Genomic DNA, 21,481 nt, shown 5'->3' with positions numbered 1-21,481 from the left:
GCTATGCTTTCCAGCTTACAAACTGGCATCCTCACTTGACACAATTAAATGCTAAGGGTCTAGCAGAGAGGAAGAAGGTTCTATGCTCCGTCCAACCTGCATTGCTGGGGTCTTGTCCTCTTACCCAGAGTGCTGTCATTGAGCAGGCTGTATCTCTCCCTCAGGGCAAGTGGTGTCAAGGTCCTCCTTCGCTCTTCACTGCCAGATGTCTGGGGACAACAAGGGAAGGCAAAGTGGGGAGGAGCAACCACCTAACAAATACTCCCTGAGCTGGGACACTCAAAACCCAAACACTCTCCCACCTCTGCTACCAGCCTGGGATATCTCATAACCAAGGATCTCAGCCCAAACTCAGAACATTTATCTGGGAGATATCCATAGTGTTCCTTTGCTTCCTTGCTCCGTAACGTATGGCATGGCTTGTTTGCTGAGGAATGCTGAAGTTCACTGCAGGCCTCATGTGGTGATCTGGAACAGGCCTGGGCAAAGCCTACCATTCTTAAAAGGAATGGTCCAGAGATCTCTAGAATGTTCCATTTCTTCTCCAGGCCACATCAATCCCATTCCAGGGGTGGTTCCTCAATTTTCCAGAAGTTAAATCTCCCAAAACAAAGGTAATTCATGGTGTTCCAGATATGGTGCTTCAGAGGCCTGTTTTGAGGATGGACCATGTCCAGAACACCATAAACTGCTTTCTATTCAGAAAGGTGATTACTGGAAAACAGCTGGATCACCCTCAGAACTGCTGAATCATTGTGATCTAGAGGAGAACGAGAATGTCCTGGGATTCTCTAGCACTTTCTTTTCCTACAATAGTAAATTCTCCACATACCTTTCCCAAATAATAATTAAACATTACACTCTCCTGATATTTTTGTTCCATTTCAGACAGCCATTTCCTTCTCCAGAATACTCCATTTTTCCTTCCCTCCAGCCTTCATTCTGTGCTAACTGAGCATGCTTGTCCTCACAGATTCATTTGGCTAGATAGCAGCTGGCCTGTGTTTTTATTTTATTAGCTGAAAAGCAGATTTCTAGGCCTTATGAAAGTTGGTGGGCAATACAGTTTCAGAAGCTAGAATGGGGAAACCAAGTAAGGTTTCTAGCAATATGTATGGGGGGGAAGGGAAATTTTCTCACAGAAAATCTAGCCCTTCCATTTGAAGAACAGAGATTCTCAGCATTAAGTATTAATCTAATGGCAAATTTCCAATATATTATGTCATACTAATGTAATATTTTGTTTCTGCCTGGGTTAGTCATCAGGAGCAGCCACAGTGAGGGGACCAGACAAATCAAGGTGGAGCTCTGACACCAAACCATGGCGACCATCTTGACCTTTGGCTCCCTCATCCCTGACATTCCTGTTGGCTTTGGCCAAAGTTTGACCAATACAAATTATTTTGAGGAAATCATAAACAACTGCGTTCTTTTTCTACCTGAATGCTATTTCTTTCTGTCCTAACACAGATGTTTTGATAATAGAATCAAGGAATCATTTAAATATTGTCGATATACACAGCTTAGGTGTGTTGCAGAAACTGCATCTTGCAAGCTTGCAATGGGATTGAATCCTGAAGCTACTCCCAAGCCTGCTCTGCTGTGAGCCAAAAGGCAAATGGAATGTGGACAGGATAGGACACGTGAAGGTCTGCAGTGGCCCACCTGGACTTACTCACCTTGGAGCAGGGTGGCATTGTGACATTCAGGTGGCACAGCACATGCTGAAGCTCTTCATACTTCATGGGCTTGCGGAGGAAGGACAACGACCCACTGGCTTCCCGACTACTGTCCCTCACCTACATTTCAGAACACAAGAGGGGACAAATGGAAGCCAAGCTCAGCCTTCTTCAAGAAGCAGGTCCAAATATCAGCTGTGTTCCACAACCCTCCTTTGATTCGCCATCAGCCCAGTCTTTTTAATTTTGCCTTCCTTGTTGGCATTGTCAGAAAGACACTCAGGAACAAAGCAAGTTATTTATTAATTTTTCTTTCTTTCATGAGAGTGGGAGATAAATTCCTGGAAATCCATTTCAGCTCAAAGCTGGCTTGTAATCCTTCAAAGAATCAAGGGATCTAGAGTTGGAAGGAGCCATTGTAATGGAATTCTCTGAGCCAGGAAACGGGAAAGGACATTTCAAAAAATATTGCAGGGGCAAGAACAGAAGGACATTACTTTTGTATTTTCTAAACAGGTATCAATCTCCCACTTGAGTCACAGGACAGCAAGAGGATCAAAGGCATCAAGGAGGCCCTGCCTCAACATACTTTATGATGAATGAGAACTAAAGCACACATCCCTAGTTCCCAAAATTCTGTCACTGTTTTCCTTGCAATAAACTGGACTAATGAGCTTCTGTGAAAACCTAGTTTTCTTGGTTCTAAGCTGCTGTTAAGAGCTTGACACTGTCAAGTCCAGCCTCTGCTCTCTGGAGGAATCCAGACTAAGGCTCCTGTGCAAATGATTCCCCAGCCTCTGCTTGAACACACCCAGTGAAGAAGGGTCCCTCACTAATTCCTTCAATAATTGGTTCCACTCTGGAGTTGCTTTTGCCAATATTAAGACCATTATTCATGCCCTGTATTCTTGGACAACTGGAAAAAGCTTGTGTTCTTCTTCTGGGTGACGTTCCCTCAGGTACTTGAAGAGTGTTATCATCTTCTCTTCAGTTGTCTTCCCTCTAGAGCAGTGTTTCTCAACCTTGGCCATTTTAAGATGTGTGGACTTCCACTCCCATGGCTGCCTGGGGAATTCTGGGAGTGGAAGTCCACATATCTTAAAGTGGCCAAGGTTGAGAAACACTGCTCTAGACTAAACCTCCTTGGGTCTCCCCTTGCAGAACACAGATTTCAATCTCCTGCTCATTGTCATTGCTCTTCTTGGAACATTTAATCCTTCTTAAACCAAGTTCCTGGCCCTGACTTTAGCTCCAAACAAGTCCTGAGCTTCAAGAGTAAAGTAACCGTGGGATCTCTGCCCTTCCCTGGGCAAGGTCAAGGAAACTCTTCAACTGAAGTGACTCAAGCTGAGGTCTTCTTTCTGAAAGATCTACTTACAGGAGTAACTGCAAGTAGAACAGTGGGGAGGTGAAGTGGAAGCCTAACCAAGCCAAGACCACTCTCCATTCTCTTTGCAAGACTGCAAAGAGATGGTTGTAGACTCCGCTGGCATCCTTACCTGGGAAGACAGCCAGGCCAGAACAACCAGAGACAGCCCCAGTGTCTTGTTTCCAAAACTTTGCACTGATTACCTTAACTGGGATGATGAGGCGGTTCTCGTGGAATGACCGGAACAAGAAACTACGTTGCTGGGCAGCCTTCTTGATCGGCAGCAGGTTCCCAGAAAGCTCCATGTGGAGTGGCATGGCTTCAGCCACCTGCAAAAGGCAACTGTAAGGTTCCCTGGGCAATTTATTTCTTACCATTTTAATCGCTTGTGTTCCACCTCACCCATTCCCCGTAGATTCTTGGTAGCTTCTGGAGATAGGAATCATAACCCCTATAAAAGTGAACCACCACAGATATCTGGGGGAGGAAGTGATGTCAGGTGCATCATGACATCATCACACAAATCTGGCATTTGTAATGATGTCATGATGGATGTGGTGTCACCATGGCTTCGCCATGACCTAGGTGAGCATCCTACAAGAAGGTTCAGTGTGATCATTTGAACTCATCCACAGTTAAAAGATTCCCCCAAAACATGTTTCGAAGACCCCACGCTCAGAGTTTCTTTCTGTGAGATGGGCGGCTATATAAACATGACAAAGAAACAAATACTCCATTCTATTACACCTCAGCAGTTTTCCTATGGTGGAAACATACAAAAACAGAACTGGAAGCTGTAATGTGGGCCTAACAGTGAAATGACACCTCCTCTCCCCTTCAAAACGTCAAAAAGAAAAAAACCATCTTGCTTCGCCAAAAGGAGCGACTTGGCCCTTCCACCATCCCCACCCAAAAAAAAAGAAAGGAAAATTAAATGTAGGATACATGCAATCCCCATTTAATTCCCCTGAGAACAGGGAGGCATCGTTGTCCATTAAATGTGTGCTCAGCTTATAACTGCTTTGGGTAAATAGGATTACAAGGTTTTGAAAACAGAAGCATAAAAATATTAAAACATTAAAATATAGAATGACACAGAAACACGTTTTAGAAACTTGCAAACCTTAAATGGCTGGCAGCAGCATCCACAGGGGTGTCAAAGAAAGGCCAGAGGGCACAACCGCCCTCTGGCCGCTTTGTCCCCACCCCTACCCCACAGCTGGATTAGGTGGAAGGAAATGGAGGGGCCTATGGAAAGCAAGGTCTCCCTGTTGCAATAATTCAAAGTAGGTTTTATCTTGTTCTCTTTTTATTGTGAGCCACCCAGGGTCAGTTTGGAGTTGGGTGGCACCAAAACCAAACCAAATCAAATCACAAAATAAATAACTGTTTCAGAAAATTCCAATTGTGACTCTCCCGGAATGAAAAAAACCTGCAAAGCAACACTGTCTGTGGACCCAAGATGGCAGGCAGGGGGCGGGGGCGTTAAACTAAAGAGACTGGCAGCCAGTAGGTGACCCAGGAGCTACCTCGATGTCCCGGCTGCGTGCCACTTCGGTGAAGTTTTCGTGCTGCTCCAGCGTCTTGTCCACCTTATCGTCGGTCATGCAGTAGCAGCGCAGGCGTCCTTCCCGCCCGTCGTTCATTTTGGCAAATACCACAAACTTCGCCATGTAAGGCACAGCTGCCAGCTCCTTGTACAACAGAGTGGCAAAATGGACAGCTTCGGCTGTGCGCGGGCAGTCTGCAAGCCAGAACCTGGGTGGCAGAAAAGGTGAGGCTAGGATGGGAGACCACCAGGAAATCCAAGGGCTGAGCGGTGGCAAACAACCTCTGTGGAGCTGCCAAGAAAACTACGTGGACATTTCTAGGGAATCACCAGGAGTCAAGTTTGACTCAATGGTGACACTACCTAGTTATGTACCATAATCAGGTGGTATAACATTTATCACTCTCTCTGGGTTTTTTAGGGCTTCCTTCCCCAACCCAATGCCCTCCAAACATCTGGGACTACACCATGCTGGGATGATGAGAGTTGTAGTCCAACACATCTGGAAGGCTGGTCAAAGTAATCTTGACCATTCAGTGAGAAGCTGTACGTTGCATTCCCTGTGGCCATGTGAGATCGAGCACCTGTTCTTGAGATGCCACCCAACACGTTCTCCCAAACCTTCCCTCCAATTCACCTGGCAGATACATTGGTGGTGAAATTTGCACACTCGTTGGCATAAACTAATTTTGTGGTCCCGGTGATGTCCTCCCATTGTGCTGGTGCAGTTCCTCCTGAGAAAAGAAAGTGGAAATACGAACAGAACTGACTGAATGCATTCAATTCCCAATCTGATTCCAGAAATTTGATGCAGAAGCTCAGCTGTGCATGATGCCAGTTGGCTAGCCCTTCGTGATGTTACTAAGAGTTGCCTGTTTTGTCCTTGATGCAACTGGACAATGAAAGAAAAAATATTCCTCTTGAACTGTCTCGAAAGGGCAGCCAATCTGAGGAAAAACCAAGTGCTAAAATTGGAAGATGATGGGGCAAGATGGGGAGAGATACTGAAGCTTCTATCTGGCTCACGTGAGTCAATCATCTGGTTTCAGCTTCTGGTGGTAGCATCCCTCTTGAATCTTCAGCTACCTGCCAGCTGCCATTTCCCTCTTGTGATTTCCCCCTCCCCGGTAGAAAACATTGCTCTCAATAATACCACTGAATGATGTTATCGTATGTAATGGGAAGAAGGAATAACCTTGAGGAACAGGAGGAAGAGCTGCTATCAAGACAATACAGGTAGTCCTCACTTAACAGCTGCCCTGTTTAGCGACTGTTCAAAGTTACAACGGTGCTGAAAAATAACTTTAAGACTGGTCCTCACACTTATGACCATCCCAGCATCCCCACAGTCACGTGGTTGAGATTTGGGTGCTTTGCAACCAGCAGGCATTTATGACCATCACAGCGTCCCACGGTCATGTGATCGCCATTTGCGCACTTCACAGTCGGCTTTCGACAAGTAGAGTCAATGGAGAAGCCAGCAGTAAAATTGCAAGTTGTGGTCATGTGATGTCTTGCTTAACAACCTCAGGTGATTTACTTAATGGCCATGGCAGAAGTGAGGTTTTAAGTCCATCACTGTGATGGAATGGAATTATGAAGGCCAAGCTCAGGAAGATAAACATTTTCTTAGCTCGCCAGAACCACGTGGAAGGAACAAGAGGATGAGACTGGCACCTCCCTGAGGAATTCACACTGTTGTGGCTGGAAGACTTTGGGAACTGGGGTTTGAGTCTGGGAAGACTGATGTCAGGCCCAGCCCAAGGAACTCCAAGAAACAATGCCAATTCAGTCCAGCTACGTTTATTAGCTACAACCTCTAGCAAGAATCTTCCCAGACTCAAACCCCAGTTCCCAAAGTCCTCCAGCCACAACGGTGTGAATTCGTCAGGGAGGTGCCAGTCTCATCCTCTTGTTCCTCCACACGGTTCTGGCGAGCTAAGAAAATGTTTATCTCCCTGAGCTTGGCCTTCATAATTCCATTCCATCACAATCACAGTCACATGATGACTTGCTTAACAACCGCACTGCTTAGCAATGAAGTTGCCAGTCCCAATTGCGGTCATTAGGCAAGGACTACCTGTAGTCAGATAAAAGAAACCTGAGTCCAGAGCAGAAATGTAATTTGAGAAAGCATCTCACACAAGACATCAACAACAACAAGGACTGACATCATATGACATTATTCTGAAGATGCTTACTAGGGGCAGCAGTGTTTCTGTCCTCAGTTTAGTGGAAAATCATGGGTTGGAGGTAAAAGCGGGAGAAGACCAAGGTCCAGGAAAGTTTTATCCATAGTGCAGCTTCCAAATCCTGAAGTCCTCCCCAACTTTGCAATGAAGGGACAACATGGGAAGGGATGCTCACACTTAGACACCCCCAGAAGTCTCCGCTCACCTATAACGCTGCAGAGAAGGCGCAGGCTGGTGGTATCACCTTCCCCGCTGTCTCGGGGATTCTCTCTCCAGGAGGGGGGCAAGGGGATGCGTAACCCAATGGGTCGGTGAAACTTCCTGCGGCGTGGCTCCACCGTCACAATCGGGCTGAAGGTTGCCTGGTTGCCCAGCAGTTTTGTCACCAGCTCGTCGGGCACTGGCTGAGCCTGCAGAAGAAAGAGCAACACCCAGAAAGGTCCTGAGAGAGACCGCTTTTGGCATCGAGGGCAATGCAGAGAGCAGTGGGCAGACATTGCAAGGTGGCTGCAGAACTGGCAGGATTCAGACAGAAACCCTCAGGCTTGAAGAATGAGCAGAAAATACAACCAGGGCTGTAAGTAATTGATTCAATGTACACAATGTCTGTATGATGGACTGGGTGTTGTTTTCCTAGGCTCACCAGCCTTGTACACACAAACGCCTGAACAAATACGTGTATACACGGAGACAAAGGATCCTGAACTTTCATCAATATGGCAACACCAACATCGCATCATCATCATCATCATCATCATCATCAATAATACATTCTGATAAAATCAAATAAATTCAAATTCAGATAATTTCAAATAAATTCAGATAAATTCAAATTCAGGTAAGAAAAGAAATTCAGATAAATTCAATAAACAATGCATTCAAATAAATAAAAAAATTAAAATAAATAAATTGCACCACACACATACAAAAGGCTCAGAGCTTGCATCATCTCAGCCCGATGGAGCTTTCATCACTTCCATGCACGCACGCACACCTGGACACCTTTACAAACACGGTATGCATCACTAACAGCACACTTAACCAAGTCAGGTATAAACCTAACGGTTTCATTCACAAAATATGCAGAGCTTGATCAGCTTGAACCTTGATCGGGATTTGGGGTGGGGGTGGGGGTTGGCTTAGCATGTTATAAATCCATCCCATTTAGTAAACGTAGGGTTCAAAAATATTGCTCAAACCCAGAAAATGAATCAGTTCAGTAACTGAGTCAAGGGGGTTTCATGAAAGCCGCCACAAGATCCAACTCTGGCCTTGCCGTCATTTGGTACCTGCAGAGCTAGCTTGACCTTCTTGGTGACTGCTGTTTCTGGAAACGTGGCTTGGACCATGGGCACCAAGGAGCTTTGGAGACAGCCACCTTCTGGGCCAATCAACTCGCAGTCCTGGCACACCCGGGACATGACCACAAAGTACAGGGGGAAGTCGGTCGTGATGATCCGGCAAATCCTCTTCTTCTCCAATTCTTCCAGACTTTCCAATTCTGTAAAGATTAACTGAAGAGTTTTAGAATCTGCAGATCACAAGAGAACCAGGGTCTAGTGCACTGTAAGAAAGAGATCAGGACAGCAATAAAAATAGTAGCAACAACGTAGTAATATGATCAACTAAAGGCTCAGAACATCGCACTCTACGGAGTCAAAGGCTGACTCAGTAGAAAGCCACTTCATATGTTCAAGGTTTCTTCTGACTTCAGGTTCTTGCAATGCAAAAGCATTTTCTTTGCAGAAGAATGACCAGTAAACTGAGCCTAAACTGGACTAAATGCAAAAACCCAAAGTGTCGTAACACCCTAAACCACTGCAGCAAAGGATGCAGATTTCAGCAAAGACAGTCCTAGGCTTCATTAAAGTGGCAAGAAGCGGACAAGCTTCAGCAAAATGTTAAGTTCTCTTCGAATAAAATGCTTCAACAATGCAGCAGAAATCACCAAGAGGAGAAAAGAATGGCCCTTTCAAGGCAAAAAGTCCCACTTCATAAAAATGCAAAAAAAAACAAACCCCAGAAAAAAATAAGAAAAAATAAAAGCTGCTAGAAAGGTCCCATGCTGTATTCCTCCCAGTTTCATGTCCAACAGCCTGCAATTTTTGGTTAGCCAGAAACTACTGAACAATCCAAAGTCTTCCCACCTCCAAGTTTGCAGCAGGTTTGGAATTGCCACATAAACTTCACAGACAATTCTTCCCACCTTCTAAACTCCGTTGGAGAAAGGCTGTGTAATTCCCTAAAGCAGCAATTCTCAATCTTGGCAACCTGAAGACGTGTGGACTTCAATTTTCTGGCTGGGGAATTCTGGGAGTTGAAGTCCACACGTCTTCAAGTTGCCGAGGCTGAGAAACCCCAGCCGTGAGACAGATTCAGAAGAGGTTGGGGTTCAGGCATGCAGTTGTGACAGTCCCGTCACTTTCTCACAGCTCCTCAGTCTTTGAATCTCATCTGGGTCTCTACCCAAGCTGATCTCTTCCAGGTCGATGACCCTACCTTCATCCATCCCATTGAGGACCTGGTCCAAGTAACTTTCGGCGTAGTGGCTGCGGTGCTCCTTCCACACAGACCCATTCTCACTGCGCAGGACCACCAACTCCCGGTCACCACGGCCATGTGAGGCAAAATGAGGGATTTCCACAATCACAGGGCTACGGGAGAGTTGAGTGTAAGAAGCCAATGCAGATGGCCATTGTGTTCCACCAACAGTTGAAAACTAAGACTCTCCCACTGCCAAGACTGTCCAGAGTCTGAGGCATTGGGACAACATCTGCATCCTGTCATCTACAAGGAATGCTTCCCCACTAAAGCCTCCACTTCACCAATTTTCAATTCCAATGGCCCATGTCTTAGAAATGTTTAGTTTTGTCTGAAGGAGAATTGAAATCCATGGTCAGATTTCCAGATCAACAGCCAGACTGACTGCAGAGTCAGTCATAGAAGTAAGTCCATGCTGGCTCAAAGTTTTGGAAGCTATTATTCAACACATCTGGAGTGCACCAGTCTGAAGAAGGCTGTATCTTTACAGTAAAAGCCCTCCTGTTTGTATTAGGAAATATAGTAGAAAACCCAGTGACACCTTTATGCAGGAAGTCTTACACTGAGACAATTCACAGAACACCTACAACCAAACTGTGAAATTATCTTGAGAGAACCCAGCCAGTTCTGATGTAAACCACAAACCAAAGGTAAGCAAACTGTGGTTAGTGCAAAATGTGAAGCTAGCCTATGTCTGAGATCTTTCTAGACCAGAGAACCAACAGCCCTCTTTCAATATCTTTTTAATACAGCAGTCAGAAAGAGAGGACTGTAACGTCTGTGTGAAATCTGTTCTCTGAAACCTATGTATGGGAAAGAGGGAGGGAGGGGTCTCCTTCATCACTGGCATCTAAGAAACACATCAGTGCAGGAGTCTCATATGTGACGACAACAATGTGGCCCAGGAAGTGGGACATCTGCACGGAGGCCTTGACCAACTGGAAGGGAAGCTTTCACCTGAGGAACTGTGCTCCAGCAGGGCCCAGAGCAATAATTCTGCTGGCCAGTCCTTCTTCCTCTGCCAGAGGGGGTGGAGCTGGCAACTTCTGGGGCTTGACCAGGCGGCAGGTGATGCGAGTTGGTGCTGCACACGTCCTGGGTGGAATGATGACGCGAAGGCCATTGTGCCTGCTGCCCCGCATGGACCCGCCACGGGCATCCACCATGAAACTTACAAGGAACCTGGGAAGGGGGAAGGAGCCAGATATAGTCATAAAAAATGTCAGCCCTTCAAGAGAGCCTTCAAGAAACAGGCATGGCAGGGATTCCAGGAATTTTCTTGAGCACCATAGGGTAAAATTACAGCATCTTGAAAGCCTGCCCAAGAGATAAACCCCATCCTCCTGCCACTGAAAAGAGATAATCGAGGATGGAAACAAACAGCACAGAACACATCCTCCCTGGCAGCCAACAGCCAGATGAGCAGGAGACAGCACCAGATAAATGTTAATCAAGGAACCGGCAAGGAAGGAAATATGCCTGACCAGGACAGGCTGCTATATGTAAGCAACCAGCAACCTCCACTCTCCTATGGCTGATGATGTTACCTAGGCTGGTAACCAAACATCTGCAGGAAAACCATCAAGCTCAGAGAACACCAAGGACCCAACAGTTTCTCTCTGCTCATCTTATACTAAATAAAATCATGGGGATCATTTTGAGTTTTTTCCTCATGCTTCCTTCTTTCTTTGGACTGTGTAATTTCTTGTTGAAGTCCCTCCTTCTTTAACAGCTCATTCATACCTTCCTCAAAGTCAGCTCTAAATTCCTTTACTCACTCACTCACCCACTCACTCACTTTCCATCCATCCATCCATCCATCCATCCATCCGCCCGCCCACCCACTCATCCATCCATCCATCCTCTCTCTCTCTCTCTCTCAGTGGTGCAGGCAGTTATAGGCATGCCTCAGGATGCCCATGTAACACCCCTGGTTCATGACCTGCACTGGTTCCCAGTTTGCTTCCAGGTGCGATCCAAGGTGCTGGTCATTACCTATAAAGCCATACATGGCATAGAGCCTGGTGATTGAGGAACCGCCTGTCTCCCATAGCACCTGCCCAGCTGATCCAATCTTACAGAGCTGGCGTGCTCTGGATTCCTTCGATTAAACAATGCCATCTCTTGGGACCCTGGAAACATGCCTTCTCTGTCATGCTACCTGCCCACTGGAATGAAGTTCTCCCCGAGATCTGGTTGGCCCCGATCCTTTTGGTGTTTCGAAAGGCCTTGAAGACCTGGCTCTTTGCCCAGTTCTTCAGCGAGTATAATTGAAGCCCCCTTTTAAGTTGTCTTTTTTCGCTCCTGTCCTATTTGTCATCTTTTATTCCTCTGTCCTTATTTATTATTGTACTGTTTTATTCTTTTTTACTGTTTTTACTTGTGAACTGCCCAAAGTAATTGGAATCAGGCAGTATACAAATGTAATAAAGCATCTATCTACCAATCATCTATCTATATCTATCTATATCTATCTATATCTATCTATTTATCTATTTATCTATTTGTCTATCTGTCTATCTGTCTACAGTATATTCATCTACTTACCTACCTACCTACCTACCATCTATAATCTATCTGTCAGCCCTTCCAGGTAAGTGAGAAATGCTACTTTATTGTTGCAGGGTATAGTAACACCAACTTGAAAGCCTGTCTAAGTTTCTTTCTGTCCCATTTTACACTAAACAAAATCAGGGTGGGGTTATTTTGAGTTTCTTATACCTCTCTCCTTCTCAGGAACAATTAATTTTTTCTCTACATTTCCCCTTAATGACTCACTTCCCCAAGGCCAACTCTATATTCCTTTAGAAAAGTATAGATCAGGTGGGATGGGGAGAGCAACTTCCAAAGGGCCCCACAATTCATCATCCTGATCAGCTGGAAGGCCACAAAAGGCCATTTGCTGACCCAGTGGTATCATCAAAAGTGGTGCTGCCAATTTTTGGGACAAAGTTGCAAATGGAAATGGAAGGTCTCCAGAAGACAATCTGCTTCCAGCTTCACCCTGAATTCCCCCATCTAGAAAAACAAGCAAACATACCACCAAAAGACTCATCAAAAGACTACAGGCAATGATCTTGTCATGATTACATGAGAACCTTCCTACAACTTCATAAGGGGTTGTGCTCCTATGGGGAATTGGGATGAGGTGGAAGAGATGACTCACCCTGTGTGGACAGGGCTGGCTACTGGACTGATGTTGTCAGAGGTCTCTGTGGCAGGACTGCTTGGGATGAGGGACTCTTCATCAAACTCCTTGGAAGGCTAGATGAGACAGAAATGGAGCTCTTGTTAAATGTAGGTCTAGGCCCTGCCAAGCCATGCCAGGTTCTCAATGGCCTTGACCCCCTTCCCTCAGATGCCACTTGCCACTACAAACACTCTTTATCTTAACTCCACTTCATGCCAACTCTTCATATTGTCATCCTTCAATCCAGAGGTTCTGGACACAACTCTGCCAAATGGGTGCTCCCATCCCACAGGATCATTTTCCCTTATTCTCAGAACTAGAGTGGCTCACTGAAGGTTCTTAGAGGGGAGGGAGCAAAAACATTCTTAAACCAAGTTTCACCACATTAGGTTGCTGGGGTGGGGAAAAAAATTGGAATGGGGTACGCTAAGCATGCCATTCAAGTTTAGTCTAACAGGTCATGGTCAACAAGGCTCCTGTGGAGTGCCTTCAGCTCCTGCCCACAACTTAGCCTCGATGGGCTGGCACCCACCTGCTCTGGCTCCTCAGGCCGGATGAGGACCGTCTCAGGCGTGACACAAGGGATTCGTGGGATAGCTGGTGATTCCTCCCTTCTGTGTTGCGCAAAAAAAAAAGGGAGAAGGGTGTTGGGAAAACAGGGTGCAGTCTGGCCTTCATTGAGAATTCTACCTCCAAGGGCTTAGCAACATGCCTGACTTTGGCCACAAGAGCTCAGTATGGTCTTGTGTTGCTCAACCAACATGGATCCATCTATGTATACATGTGCACAGAGCTATCCACAGGGGGAGCATGGGGTGCAACTGACAAAACAGGCACTGCAACTTCACAATGCACTCTCTGCCCCTTACATACAACACTGTATTGCAAAGTTATATTACAGGTAGTCCTCACTATCCAACCACAATAGGGACCAGAATTTTGGTTGCTAAGTGATTTGGTCATTAAGTGAATTGGAGCTAATTTTAGAACCTTTTTTACGACAGTCGTTAAGCAAATCACTGCAGTCATTAAGTGAGTCACGTGGCTGTTAAGCGAATCACATGGTCTTTAGGCAAATCCAGCTTCCCCAATGGATGCTTTTTGCCAGAATTCGCTTAACGACTATGTGATTTGCTTAACAACCACACGACTCACTTAACCATGTGACTCGCTTAACAACCGTTGTAAAAAAGGTCGCAAATTGTGATCACGTGATCACAGGGGTCATAAAGTACTTTTCCCAAGGCTGTCATAACTCCGAATCATCATTAAACGAACAGTCATTAAACAAGGACTATCTGTACATATAACATTGCATTGCAACATTGCAATGCAAGTATGAGAGTGCAGAGTATGCATAATGATATCACAATGCATTTCTTGGCGTTTTGGCATCCCTGTGGTTAAGAACAGATGTCTATATGGGCGTAGGAAACAGAGATGATGGTACTTTTGATATATGACCCATGAATATTCCAGGAAGATGCTGGATCATCTCTGGTTTGCTTTAGAAGAACTTGGTCTGGAGAATTTGTGCTCTATGATGGTGAAAGGCTGCAAATTGGACAAAAAGCACCCTCTCCATATCTTACGTGTGATCCAATTTGGGGACAAATTCCACAATTTCTCTCTCATCTTCCTGATATTGAAGTTCCCGCTTCTGCATCTTGGCACCTGGCAGTTCCTCTCCTACAAAAGAGACAGTGATGAAAATGTGGTGCACTCAGAGCTGAAACAAAGAAAAGAAAAGAAAAGAAAAGAAAAGAAAAGAAAAGAAAAGAAAAGAAAAGAAAAGAAAAGAAAAGAAAAGAAAAGAAAAGAAAAGAAAAGAAAAGAAAAGCAGAGCTGTTGTTGCCCTTTAAGGGCAACAGAGGAAAATGAACCCTTCTGTAGCCTAGAATCTAGGCTAGGAAGGGGGACTAGGGTATCCATTTCCATGGGCCATTACAGCAGCCTTGTTCATCTGCCAGCCTCATCCAACCAAACATGTTGCAGATGCAGTTGGACCACAACTCCCAGAATTCCATACTGGACCTCCCAACACAGGTTGAGCAAGGCTGGCAAATGCTAGCTTGTTGGCTGAATCCTATAGAAGCCCACCAATGTAATGAAGGTGGCCTCCTCCTGTGACTTATATTTAATCCAGGCGTGCATGTCTTCTTGAATAATATGCACAGAGTCTTGGGGTTTCATGTGACTCCATCCTCAGGCTGCAATCAATAATGACAAATGACAGGGATGCAACAGAACAAACTACTACGCTATTAATATATCAAAGAGGGGTTTAGAAGGGTAGATTGATATTTTTCACAGAGCTTTGGAAAAAGGCTTTGAGTAACACCTTTCTTTTTTTTTGGTCCCAATTTCATCACTGGCTCAAAATGATTTAGAATATGACTGCAAAATCTGCTTCAAAAATGGGATGGGTATTCCCATTCTGCGTAGCAAATCCTTTTTCAAACCACCTTGAATTCTGACAAACAGCAGTTGACCCTATTTTTGAAGATCATCAGTGGCTACGTGTTGGTTAAGCTGGCAAAACAGTGTTCTTTTTCTTTTTTTTAGGTGATAGGTAGGCGAGAAAAAAAACTACTCCCTGCTTGAACAAGAAAACGGGATGGGGAAAGAACTTAGATTCTTGGGAAATCACGGGAAAGGGAGTGGCTCAAGTCTTTGGAAAATGACGGGGGAAAGTTGGCTCAGATCCTAGGAAGAGATATGAATGGGAAGGAAGGTGATGGTACATGTGGAAATGGAAGGCAGCAGTTAAGGAATGAGGGAGAAGTCAAATCAATGTTTGTTTTTATTTATTAATTTATTTTCAATTTTCCCTTGCTGCTATTTTGAGCTTACTGAAAAGGCTCTTGATGGGGTTGCTGGTTTCTTTGACCCCCTGTTCCAGCTCTTGAAAGCTTCCCTGGCTGCTGACACCTCCCAGTCTAATGAAGCCCCTGGGTACTGTTCCTTCATGTTATCTTGTCACAAAATGTAGGAGAAGAGAAGATGGTAGAATGAAAGGCAATACTTTCACACCTTGGCTGCCTAATCACTAAGTAAGAAGAGCACCACATCTGTCAGAACTGCACCAAAATTCTCTTCATCCTTAAATACATTTTAGGTCAAATGCTCTGCTCTCAAATTGAATAGGAACTGCTAGGGGAAAAGATGGAAGAGAATTCTTCTGCACGGCGCTGGTGAAAAGCAAAGAGGAGTCAAGAAAAGCAAAGCCAAGTCAAGTAGTAAAAGAGGCTGGGTTATTCTAGGGCCGTGTTCTAAGATTGAGGACTTCAACTCATGCTGGCTGGGGAATTCTGGGAGTTGAAGTCCACACATCTTGCTAAGTTTTAGAAACACTGTTCTGGGGAATTGACTGATTGTATTTATATAGCCACCCATCTCTCATAAAGTGATTCTGGGTGGAATGAAGTCCCATCCAGGCTCCTGCCTAGAAGAGTCAAATAAACCTCTAGCAATGCCTCCACCTCCTTTCAGTTCCGATTGCAATCCAGCATAAACCAAAGGACCTGCAGTGATGAAATGATGGTTTGCTCAGACCGTCTCCCTTCTCCACCCACCCCTTTAGCCACAGACACAATGGACAGGCAGCTGGGCGAGCTGGCCCCCTGGAAGCCACGGGTGGCATGGAATGGAGGCATGTAAGGCTGAGTGGGCCCCATGTGGGGTGGAATGGGGTCGATGGGACGGGCAGGTGAGCCAAACCCACAACAACACATAGTCCATACCCAGGAGAGTTACGTGAGCCGTGCCTGCAAAGCAAGAGAAAACAAAGCAGGTTTGTAACGTTGGTTGAAGGCAGCGGACCCAGTTGCCCTAGGTCCAGGGACTGCTGCATCTGGGGTCAAAACTGGGGGGGAGGGAAAGCGAGCAAGCCTTTTTCTAGTTATCTTTCAAGATGGCTACGGGTTGGGCGCAATTGTGGCAGGGGAGAGGCGTTCACAGGATCAAAGCCTTTCCTCGAAACGAAGAAAGCCACATTGCGCCACGGGAATGTGAGCTCCCCCTCGTTGTACTGCAATGTCGTAACGCACGTACGAAAGGGGCAGAAAAATAACAGGAGGTTAATCATTTTGAACCCTATCATACAAACATCACTGCACTGATGTCTGCCTTGAAATAATACAAGGTATCATGATGGATAACATTACAATAAAAAAGAAAACGAGGAAAAACAAAAGGGGGGGGGGCAGAACTTGCATCACAACCCTGCCACACTGCTTTGGTCATTTGTCCTCCTTCTGTGGAGGCCTCCATGCCAGGGGCAGAAGGTCTTCAGGGAACAAAGATCCCAGTTTCTGAACACTGAAAATCTTGCACAGCTTCTGCCTCGCTTCGGGGTTTCAGCAGATCTTGCCGAAACCTGTCCGAACGTATCATTTCCTTGCTGGAGGCTAGGAATTGTTTTGTTGAATTGTAAGTGGAAATTCTCAGAAAGAGAATGGATCTGGCCCCCTATCCTAAACTTTTTACATGCCCTGGCAAGCATGGGGCTCATGTTCATGCTTCGTTGTTATGCAGGTATGGGAATTGTTCCGCTGCAAAACTGGAATATTTTGTTCGACGGAAGGAAGGGGGAACCCACCCCACTGAGTGCAAAGAACTGGAATTCTGACCCTATCCTATAGACCAGTGTTTCTCAACCTCGGCGGCTTTAAGATGTGTGGACTTCAACTCCCAGAATTCCCCAGCCAGCATGGCTGGCTGGGGAATTCTGGGAGTTGAAGTCCACACATCTTAAAGCCGCCGAGGTTGGGAAACACTGCGATAGCCAAAGCCAGTCTGAAGAATGAATGTTGCAGAAAGGGGACCAGAATGGAACAAGGGTTGGACTTTTTTTAATCAAGCAGGAAAAGGAAGATCAATTCAGTTACATTTGTCCTCTTTCCCGTCCAATGAGGATGAAGGGCAGAAAATACTTGTAAATAGTAGGTCATCGTCAACACCATTAAGGGATTCCCTCCTTCCCCAAAAAGGGAGGCAGCTGTCAGTGATGCTCTTGCCCACCCAGTACATGGAGCAAGTCAACGCAACCCCCTCTAGACCTCACCTTCATCCTCAGACACATCCAGAGTCTCATCCACCGTCTCTGGAAAACTCATCCGATGCTTGTCACTTAATGACTGCAAGAAGCAACAGGTCAGGTGGGAGGGGAAGCCTCCAAAGTTGTAAGCCCCCCACCCCACCCCCCGGGCAGGGCTTGAGTTTGGAACTCACCAGGAAGCTGGTCTCATCGGTGACCACTTTCAGCACGTCAGTTACGGAAATGTAGCCGAGCCGCTTGGCGATGGCCAAAGGTGTAGCACCATTCTGCGGAGAGACAGAAAAAGGTGCTCCTTATTCACACTTACGCCAACCCTGTTCAGGATTGTGTGTCAACCGCTGTTCAAAAAAGCATTCCAAATTCTGCACCGAACCTGAATTTGGGAGCCTGCTTAAATCAGACCGGTGTGCACAAATCTCTTGTTGAAATCAGAGCAACCACACACTGATCAACACGCTGGCAATGGTGAAATGTTTCAGTGACCGATTCACTACTTGCCTAGTATTCTCACTCGAGACACTAATGACCAGGGTTAGATTATCGTATTTTGGACACATTATGCAAAGACCCAGCTCCCTTGAGAAATCCACAATATTGGGAAAGGTGGAAAGAAAGAGAAGAGGGAGACCAGCAGGAAGGTGGGGGATGGACTCAGTTGCGGTGCACCGTTGGAAGTCCTGAAGGACCAGGTTGAAGACAGATCCTCCTGGGGAAAATCTATCTGTGTGGTCACTAACAGTCAACACCAACTTGATGGCACATAATCAATCAATCAATTTGCTAGTAGAATCTGGACTAAATCTGAAATACACCGCTTCTAGTCATGTGTGGAGTGACTGGGTGAATTGACTAATAATAGGCTGACTGACTCAAGGACCTAGCAGCTGCATTTGCAGAACATTTTACCCTCAGCTAGGTTTTTCTGTGGCATTCACATTATGTGAACACAACCTGCTTGATTAATTTATGATTCCAATAGAAGAGAATGTCTGTAGTCCAGTGTTGAACTGTGAAGTCCTTGGTGCTCTCTGAGCTGGGTTGTTTTCTTGCAGACATTTCATTGCCCAACTAGGTAATGTCACCAGTGCTAGTGAGCGTGGGCTTTGCTCCCTGTTTATATACAGTAGCTTGCCTTGCCAGTGTTGCTGGGGGTGAGTTTTCTCCTTGGTAGTTCCTTGATTAGAGCACTGTTTTCTGCTTGATTGTTCATCTGGTGTCAATCCCTGCTTATCTGGGTGTTGGCTGCTGGAGAGGATGTGTTCTGGTTCTTTTGTTTCCTTCTTAGCTTTTTTATTTTCTCTTTTGAATGGTGTGTAAATATGGTTTATCTCTATGTGTCTATTGGTGGCTGATTTGTCTGAATGCCGAGCTTCCAAAAATTCCCCCGTGTTTTTGGATTTAGCTTGGTCTAGGATGCTCACAGTTTCCCAGTTGAAACTATGGTTGAGTCTGTCCATGTGTTGTGAGATTAAGGATTTTTCATCGTGTCTTCTGACTGCTAGTTGGTGTTCATGGACGCGCTCTGCTAGTCTTCTGCCTTCTGTCCTACATAGTGGCTGTTACAGTCCTTACACTGTATGCGGTAGATGACTCCTGTTTTTTGTTCTTGGGCTACTGGGTCTTTTGGTTTACTTAAGATGTTTTGGAGAGCTTTTGTTGGTTTGTGTACTATGGCAATGCCTAACCCTAACCCTAGACAAATTTTTATGATTCATCTGCCCAACACATTAAAACCAGGCTACAATGGAACTAGGTTATGGTTTGGCGCCCAGTTGTTGTCTTAACCCATTGTTTGATTCAGGCTAGCATGTCAAGACATAACATAGTTTATAGGTTTGGGCTAGCACGGGATATGGAGATCAGAGATTTACACATTGCTAACCTGAATTTCTTAAGTTGGGTTAGCCCACCCACTCAGGGCAAGGCTCCAGGCCCAGCAATACTGGGGCCATGCAGACAGCAGCAAAGCCAGGTTACTTCTGAATTTGAAACCAGGCCAAACTGCCCTCCATCCCTTTTTCTTTGCACAGGCATCCCTGGGTGCCCCGTGCTGAGAACAGCACCCCTCTTAATGCCTGAGGCAGACCTTCCATTTTGCCCTCATCCTGCCCAAGCGCCATGCTTCTGGGTGGTTTCTACTCACATGTCTCAGCTATGCATGAGCTAAGCAGAGAGGACAGTGAAAAATGGACAATCCATGGGCGAGGAATGGGGAACAAAAGCAGGGCAAGCAGGTGAGTGGCTGCCTGGTCGCTTGGCCCCTTGGATTTGCACACTCACCGAACTGATTTCATTGGGTGAGGCCCCGTGCTTCAGCAAAAGGGTGACTATGTCGGTGTGGCCTTGCTGGGCTGCTTGGTGGAGAGGAGTGTAACCCAGCTGCAAGGGGGAGAGAGAGAAAGACCAGTGCAGTCAACAAGCCAAAGTCATGGAGAAGTTCCCATCATTGCACACAACTGCCCCAGGACACTTGTTCAGGCAAGTTGCTTTGCATTGCAAGGTGTTTCTGGGATAACCTGAAAGGGCATAGAAATTAAGTCCATCTGCAAAGACATTTAGATGGACAAGTAGGCAGGATCGTGGCCTTTTCTTAGGGCAGTGTTGTCCAAACGTGGCCACTTTAAGATAAGTGGACTTCAACTCCCAGAATTCCCCAGCCAGCATGGCTGGCTGGGGAATTCTGGGAGTTGAAGTCCACTCATCTTAAAGTGGCCACATTTGGACAAAACTGTCTTAGGGGAATACAAATATCTACAGCACCCTTTGTGCAGGCTTTTCAGTGTCTTCTACAATTTTTTTTTAATCGTTCCCATTTGAGATGATCTTACGGTCTCACATTTTAACAAGAGTTTCAACTACTGTTATTAGTTAACGTGATTATTTACTATAGGAGTGGTGTGATCACTTGTACTGATATCATTGCGTTGTTCTTCCAACCGATTTCCAAAGTTTGGGGAGGGACACATCCTGATGACAGGATACTTGTCTATTAAATCAACCAACAGAGCTGATTTAATTCATTTTTGCTTTCATTCTGTTTTGATTTTATACGAGGAGTGCTGCAAACTTGGAAGACTTTGGGGAGAATAAATGTCTCATCCAAAAAGCAAGCCAAATATTAAAGGGATTAGAAAGACTTCCGTAGGACAATAGAATAAATTAGGGGTGGGGAATCTATGGCTATTTAATTGCCTATAAGCTCTAATTGTCCATAAGCAAAAGCCACCTTGGCCAAGGTTGGCCATGTTGGCATTTATACTGAAGAACATTTAGATGTCCAGAAGTTGGGAGAAACAGGTTTCATGCCTCTAAAAGTTTCTAGAATCCTTGGCATGCACCTTTTCTCCTGTCCCACCCACTTTTATTTATCTAGCCCCTCCCTCCCAACTCTTGGGAATCCCCCCCACTGAAAGGCTAACTTTGGATGAAAAAGTCAAATAATGTTATGCTTGTAATATGGTCATCCTACATTGTAATTAATATGGACAGAATACTTCTTTTCCTCTTTATTTCAGCCCTCTAAGCTATCTAAATAATAGAATGTCAATAATCTTCAATTAATATTGTATGCACTTTACCGTACTGAAACAACATGATGTATCGAGATTTATAACAACATAATAAAAAAAGGGGGGGGAAGGCCAAGTGTGATCCTCAGCCTAAGAAAAGTTGCACATCATGGCCTACTAATGATCCAGGCATTATGCCTTTTGCATTATCTTGCGCTCCCTTCTATCACGCACTGCTTAGCCTCCTTGTCCATCAAATGACATTTCTGCTTAGGAAAAGACCACACTTCTACAGGGGTTGCAACACCCTTCCAAAGGGGTGGGACTTCAATCGCCTGGTTGTTGCTGCCACCTTGACTTTTTTGACCCACCTCTCTCCACCTACCCCCGTGG

At 45.5% G+C, this 21,481-nt stretch overlaps 1 protein-coding gene across 7 annotated transcripts in view; it reads right to left on the bottom strand.

The window, feature by feature from the left end:
* ANK1 (ankyrin 1) overlaps positions 1–21,481 on the bottom strand; it is a 105,990-nt gene that overhangs the window by 20,621 nt on the left and 63,888 nt on the right. For 6 of the 7 annotated variants that reach the window (XM_025169695.2, XM_088152105.1, XM_088152108.1 and 3 more), the window contains 16 exons: positions 19,860–19,958; positions 17,753–17,845; positions 17,586–17,658; positions 16,264–16,287; positions 14,113–14,209; positions 13,053–13,134; positions 12,497–12,594; positions 10,288–10,512; positions 9,289–9,443; positions 8,079–8,290; positions 6,995–7,199; positions 5,235–5,331; positions 4,578–4,806; positions 3,252–3,377; positions 1,680–1,799; positions 125–209 (listed from right to left, as the gene is read on the bottom strand). In XM_025169695.2, coding sequence (XP_025025463.1) covers positions 125–209; positions 1,680–1,799; positions 3,252–3,377; positions 4,578–4,806; positions 5,235–5,331; positions 6,995–7,199; positions 8,079–8,290; positions 9,289–9,443; positions 10,288–10,512; positions 12,497–12,594; positions 13,053–13,134; positions 14,113–14,209; positions 16,264–16,287; positions 17,586–17,658; positions 17,753–17,845; positions 19,860–19,958 — 2,020 coding nt within the window. The remainder of the gene's footprint in view (positions 1–124; positions 210–1,679; positions 1,800–3,251; positions 3,378–4,577; positions 4,807–5,234; positions 5,332–6,994; positions 7,200–8,078; positions 8,291–9,288; positions 9,444–10,287; positions 10,513–12,496; positions 12,595–13,052; positions 13,135–14,112; positions 14,210–16,263; positions 16,288–17,585; positions 17,659–17,752; positions 17,846–19,859; positions 19,959–21,481) is intronic. The other variant, XM_088152107.1, reaches the window with a different exon arrangement.

Source organism: Python bivittatus, unplaced genomic scaffold (genome assembly GCF_059951505.1).
Source record: "Python bivittatus isolate LINGU-HERP-01145 unplaced genomic scaffold, Pbiv_v1 ctg000680_np1212, whole genome shotgun sequence".
Classification (NCBI taxonomy): Eukaryota; Metazoa; Chordata; class Lepidosauria; order Squamata; family Pythonidae; genus Python; species Python bivittatus.
The sequence above is the reverse complement of the archived record's forward strand: the minus strand, read 5'-3'. Positions and strand labels throughout refer to the sequence as shown.